The 6,017-nt window shown below is 55.7% G+C and overlaps 1 protein-coding gene across 2 annotated transcripts; it reads left to right on the top strand.

Moving 5' to 3' along the window:
• Positions 1–578: 578 nt before the first annotated feature.
• On the top strand, positions 579–5,768 carry KLF10 (Kruppel like factor 10). 2 transcript variants are annotated; one of them, XM_033081968.1, is made up of 4 exons: positions 579–676; positions 2,198–2,437; positions 2,536–3,412; positions 4,293–5,768. In XM_033081968.1, exons 2-4 carry the CDS (start codon positions 2,207–2,209, stop codon positions 4,547–4,549), a joined length of 1,365 nt encoding a protein of 454 aa, XP_032937859.1. In that variant the 5' UTR covers positions 579–676; positions 2,198–2,206; the 3' UTR covers positions 4,550–5,768. The 2 variants fall into 2 exon arrangements, with proteins under 2 accessions (XP_032937859.1, XP_032937867.1); XM_033081976.1 differs by lacking the exon at positions 579–676 and adding an exon at positions 1,614–1,689.
• Positions 5,769–6,017: the final 249 nt, after the last annotated feature.

Raw genomic sequence — 6,017 nt, 5'->3', positions numbered from 1 at the left:
CAGCCTGCGGTCTCGCTCGGATCTCCCGCCAACAGCCGCGCCCGGGGCTGGCACGGACAGCGCCGGGCGCCCCGGCACACATCGGGGTGGTCCCGACTCGTGGCAGCGACCTCCCCCACCCCGAGGCTGCTGCCAGGACACAGCAGCGGGTCCCCGGGCGTGCCCAGACACGGGGATGGGCCAGAAAGGCCCGAGGGGGTCGGAACCCCCGCGCCGCTCTCCGCTCTGCCCCCGCCCGCGGCCCCGCTTCACCTCAGCCCGCCGGGGAGCGGGGGCCGCGCCGGGGAGACTGCTCCCTCCCCCGCCGCCGTGTGACCTCATGCAGGAGGAAGCGCCCGCCGCCCCCGCCGCTCCCACACGGATGCCGGGGAGGGAAGGGAAGGGCACGGCAGGGGGGGCGGGGGCGGCCGCCCTGACTCAGCCGCCGGCGGGGACACGCCGTGCTGACACTCCGGCCACGCCGCCGCGCGGCCGCCGATCACGCGCGGCCGCCCGGCGCCCATTGGCCGCCGCTCCACACACCTTTGCCGGCGATTGGCCGGCGGGCGGCCGGGGGCCCCGCCCACCCCCCCGCGCGCGGGCCCGGGGGCGCCGCCGCCCGAGCGGGGAGCGGCGAACAAAAAGAGGAAAACCGGGAGAGCGGCGGCGGCACCTCGGGGCGGGCTCGGCTCCTCCGGTGAGCGACCTGGGCATCCCGGGGGGTCGGGGCGGCTGGGACCGAGGGAGTCCCAGGGGTGGTGCGGCACGGGCATCCCCGGGGCACGTGCGGGGGCGACCCACGATAGGACGGAGCGCGGGCGGGAGATCGTGCTGAAGCGGCGGCCGGAGGGGCTGAGTCGCGGTGTGGGACTGGAGCTGCTGGGGTGAGCTGCAGGAGTGCCGCCCGCACGGAGAGTCCTCCGCGGGGCAAACCGGCGAGGAAAGCCGCGGGAGGGAGGGAAGGAAGGAGGGAGAAGCCGCCGAGAACCTGTTGGCAGCGCCGGTCCGGCGCCGTGCAGCCTCTAGTGCCTGCGTGCCCGACAGGGTGCGGGCACCGGCCTCGGCGGCTGCACGTACCAGGTGGCAGCGGTGAGGGAGGAGGAGAACGCCGGGGGGATCCCGGCGCCACGCGGGGTGGGCGGCGCGGCGGCAGGGAAGCGGAGCGGCGCTGCGGGAAGAGCCGGCCGCCGCCCCCGTAACCCGCTCCCCGCGGGGTCGCCGCTTCGCTTCCCTTCCCTTCCCCCGCGGCGGGAGGTATCGGGTGTGGTGGCGCTGACCCCAGCCCGGCCCCCGCCCGCTGTGCCGGCTCCTCCCGCCCGGGCTCCTTCCCCCGCCCGCCCTCACAGCCGGCCGCCGCCGCGCGCCGGAGGCGGGGGCGCCGCGCGGGGGAACTGGGGGAAAGGTCGGCGCGCGGCGGCGCCCGATCACGCTTTGTTCGGGTGCCCCGCCCCGGGCCGCGCCCTGCTCGGTGCGGGCCAATGGGCGCCCGGCGCGGCTCCGGGGGAACCAATAGGGGAGGGCGGGGGCGGTGCGCGCGGGGGCGGCCGGCGGGGTGCGCTGAGGTGAGGGTGGCGCGCGCCCAACAGCCGGGGGCGGGGCCCGGGCTGAGCCCCGCCCACAGCCGTGCGTGAGGGCCGGGCGGGGAGCGCGCGGATAGCGGGGTGCCTGCCTGCGTGTGTGTGTGTAAATATATCTGCGCTCTCCGAGCAGGTAATGTGGGGGAGAGACACCCTTGGAGTGCTTTCTAGAATTTATGTTGTTGCTAATACCTTTCGAAGAAAATGTGAATCAGCCCCAATGCGGTTTTTTCTCATGTGCCAAAATAAGCACAATGCTAAGAGCTGTGTGTCCAAAGCAAAAATAGAAAGAGGGTGGGATGGTGGAGGAAGTTTTGTTTTACTTTTCTGGAGGGTGTGAAGATTTTTCTGAAGTTCTCAGACACAGCTCTTGCAGTGTGGAATAACTAAGTACCTAAGATCCAGAGTAGTTCTTTTGTCTCAAGTAATTATATCGTTTTCATCTGATTTCTTTGCTAACGGCTTCATAAAAATACTACATAAATAAGAAAGAAGGCAGGAAAATACAGGTACATCAAGTGTATTTATCTCGAACAGGTTGCCCTGTTTGTTTTTTGCAGTGCCTTCTTACAAGCAGCTGCAAAATACTCAAACTTAGCATCAGGTTTAAAGTTTCTTTTTCTTTTCTCTAACCAAAACAGGAGTAAGAAATGGAGATGATGACTGAAAAACAGAGAGACACGAGGTATTTCTGGAACAATACGCCTGAAAAAAGCGATTATGAGGCTGTAGAAGCCCTTATTTCTATGAGTTGCAACTGGAAATCAGACTTGAAGAAACATGCAGAAATGAGACCCATAACTCCTGCGTCTGACGTGTCAGAGGAGAGTGATGAGGCTTTGCTTCCTGGAGCAGCAGACTTCAATGCCATACCAGCATTTGTAAGTTTTCCAATTCGTGTGTGAGTGCTTGTTTTTAACAATCATTGTGGTGATGTCCTGTTAACATCCCCCCCTTACTGTGTTTCTCTCCTGCACAGTGCCTGACCCCTCCGTACAGCCCTTCCGACTTTGAGATGTCGCAGGTGATCCATCCGCTGGGCAAGGCGCTGTCCGAGGCTGCCAAGCCTGCCCTGGCCACGCCTCGGAGAGAGGCGGAGCGCTCTCCAGCTGCCCGGCCTCCCAAGGCTCGGGTGACGAGTGTTATCCGCCACACGGCTGATGCCCAGCTCTGTGATCACAAAACCTGCCCCGTGAGAACAGCCAGCGTGCTCAAATACCAGGACAGTGCTTCGAGGGAAGCAAACAGGAAACAGATCGTCAAAGAAGAGCACTCCATGTGCTCTGCCGTGGCACCGAGTGGAGCCAGCACTGACACCAGCGAACTGCCGGTGGCAGAAGGAAGAACTGCAGAACCAGCTGTTGGTCCCCTGCCCTTGACAAAGCCCTCGGTGAGCAAGGAGGAGTCTGTCCCTGAACCAGCAGAGCAGCCAGCGGTGGCAGCACCGCTGTCCCCTGCCCAGGGCAGCGGAGCTCCCCCTGTGCCAGTGATTTGCCAGATGGTCCCACTGCCCACAAACAACAACGTGGTGACGGCCGTGGTGCCCAACCCCGCGCCAAGCCAGCAGCCAGCTCTCTGTCAGCCCATGGTCTTCATGGGCACCCAGGTTCCCAAAGGTGCTGTCATGTTTGTTGTGCCCCAGCCAGTTGTGCAGGGCACAAAGGCTCCCATCGTTAGTCCAAATGGCACGAGACTCTCTCCCATTGCCCCTGCTCCTGGCTTTGTCCCTTCTACAGCAAAAACCACTCCTCAGGCTGACTCTTCAAGAATAAGAAGTCACATTTGCGGCTACCCAGGATGTGGGAAAACGTACTTCAAGAGCTCCCATTTGAAGGCTCATGTCAGAACACACACAGGTTGGTTACTGCTGCTGCATTTAAAATCTAATGTAGAAAACTGTGTTGCATATACAGTTTGTTATGGTTGTAGTGATTACTGGATCTGTTAATGGAACAAACTGTGGGCCAGCAACGAAATGTAACAGCATGCATTAGAGAGCTGCCTAATCTCTGCCAGGAAGTCTCCCTGAGGGGAAGTTGACTCAGCAGTTTGTGCTGGACTCACTTCGTGTCAGAAGGTGTTCAGTAATGCATCTGTGGATGCAAGGCCTTGCCCAGCAGGGAGCATGCTTTCCAGGGTTAAAGATGCCTTACTGGGCTGCTCCTCAGGAATGCCTTTGCCAGGAATGGGTAAAACTTGGAGACTGTTTTATGAGAGGATGTGAGAATCCACTCCAAACTGTTCCTGCCTTGGTTATTCTAGAGTAACTTCTCCAGCCTTAGCACTTAACTGCAGTAGCAGGAAGAGTTCCATGTATTTTCACACAGGCTCACAGTGCACTACTAGAGCTCGGTTACATAAGACATCATTGCAGACTGTGCTTCAGAGGGGAGTTTTGGGTATGCTGAGTCATCATTAGCCGCAGTTTACACGGAGCTGAGTCTTGAAATCAGCTGTCTTGAGATGTGAAGAGCATTTCAAACTATTTGGTTCCGGAGAATTTTTAACCTTTAACCGTTACCCATAGTACTTAGCCTTGGGGATAGTGAGCCTAAATATCAGTATATAAGCAATTGTCCATACTTTGTGTGTATAATGCTTACGTAGATTTTTGGCTGAGCTGCCATAATAATAGGAACTTTCCTGCCAATTAAGCCGAATCCTGCCAGTTAACGCAGTGGTGTTTATTGCTCAGTACTCACTGTGTTTTTCCCTCTGTAATTTCCTCCCTTCCAGGAGAAAAGCCGTTTAGCTGCAGTTGGAAGGGCTGTGAGAGGAGGTTTGCACGGTCTGATGAACTGTCTCGCCACCGCAGAACGCACACCGGGGAGAAGAAGTTTGCGTGCCCCATGTGCGAGCGGCGGTTCATGCGCAGCGACCACCTCACGAAGCACGCGCGGCGCCACTTGTCGGCAAAGAAGTTACCGAACTGGCAAATGGAAGTGAGCAAGCTCAGTGATGTTGCTGTGCCACCGTCTGCGACTGCCCAGTGAAAGGACTTGCTCTGAAGGCGGTGGAATTAACTGTTGTTGCTGGGATGGGCCGGCTGGAAAAGGCTTTTTCTCCCAGTCTGTGGTTCTCCCGCACTGGCTGCTGACAGCAGTACAGAGAGGCAAAGGCAGCCTGCACTCAGTCACAAAAGATGTTACTGGGAGAACCAGTGGCTGACTGGAATAGCGGGTGTCTTCTGCACTGGTGAGGAGAGAAAGAAAGGGAAGGCTCTAGAGCAGAGCAGCCACATGTGCCAGTTTTGAATTTTGCAAATCATTTGCATATGCTCTAGATCCAGTCCCATGCAAGTGTTCCTGAGGGTTTGCTGCTCATGCCTGAGACCAGCTCCAATTTTAGCTGTCAGTAGGCGCAGACAAGGACAGCAGCAATGTACAGGCACAGGCTTGAAAGCCCAGAGCCCACCTGTGTAAGATAACCTAAATCTGTTTTGCTACTTCTGCCACCTTTGCTTGGTAGGAACCTTTTCCTTCTAACCGTTCTCCAGCTCCATCATAATCGATGATTTGGTGCCAGACTGCTGGAGATTTTAGGTATCTCCTCCTGCATGGGGTGGTTAACACACCCAGCTTTACACTGCTGTGTCCAGAGGGGCTTGGGATGGGCATGCAGGGGCACTGCATGGGCAGATGAAGGGGCAGGAACGTTTCCGAGCCCTTACTAGCTTTGTAATGTTTTCCCAGCTGCTTTGGCAAGCTTTGTGATTGTTACAGCTGGTTATACCTGAGCATCGCATGGTGCTTCTGCTTTTGTGCTGCTTATGGTTTCCTTTCCACCTTCTCACTGTGCTTGTCATGAGCGGATAGTGGTGCACCTTGAAGACAAACTTGGTAACTGTAAACTACTCTGGCTGATTAAAGAAGAAAACCAAGAATCTTAGGCTTCTTGATTGTGTTATTCTTTGAAAGGCGGTTTATGCTAAAATTGACATGGATATATTGTGTATTGTATTAAATTAGAAAGTTGTAATTCAAAGAGGAAAACAAGGCAGCAAAGACACCGGCCTAGAATTTAAACCAGCTTTTGTGACAATGCATCAATTTTCACTATTTGTATTTTATCATATTACGTTGAGAACACATATCAGAAAGTGAATGGTTTGAAAATAGTGTATTAGATCTGCTTTTTGTGACTACTTTAAAGATTTGCACATTTCTTACGTTGTACTTTATACTTTGTTTACAATAAACCAATTTTCTTTAATATCAACCTCCTTTTTTTTTTTTAATTCATAGCGGATCTTATCCCTTTGCAAGGAAAATAACCTCAAAATAAAATTGTCCTGACCAATGGAATGCTATCTCTTAATTTTTAATATTTTTAAGCACTATAAAGCCCACCAGAGTGGAATTTCAAGTCTGTGCTTACTACTCTGCATGTCTTTGTTTTGGTTTGGTTTTGGATTTTTTGTCCCAGCTCTTCATCCCCCTGCTTTTCTTCAGCACCCAAAGC

Source organism: Catharus ustulatus, chromosome 1 (genome assembly GCF_009819885.2).
Source record: "Catharus ustulatus isolate bCatUst1 chromosome 1, bCatUst1.pri.v2, whole genome shotgun sequence".
Lineage (NCBI taxonomy): Eukaryota > Metazoa > Chordata > Aves > Passeriformes > Turdidae > Catharus > Catharus ustulatus.
The sequence above is the reverse complement of the archived record's forward strand: the minus strand, read 5'-3'. Positions and strand labels throughout refer to the sequence as shown.

What these genes read in the sequence shown, in the direction of transcription:
- KLF10 (XM_033081968.1), top strand. Translation starts at nt 2,207, where the DNA reads ATGGAGATGATGACTGAAAAACAGAGAGACACGAGGTATTTCTGGAAC. An exon ending in TCAATGCCATACCAGCATTT is followed by an intron (nt 2,438 to 2,535) that starts GTAAGTTTTCCA and finishes TCTCCTGCACAG; the next exon opens with TGCCTGACCCCTCCGTACAG. An exon ending in TCATGTCAGAACACACACAG is followed by an intron (nt 3,413 to 4,292) that starts GTTGGTTACTGC and finishes CCTCCCTTCCAG; the next exon opens with GAGAAAAGCCGTTTAGCTGC.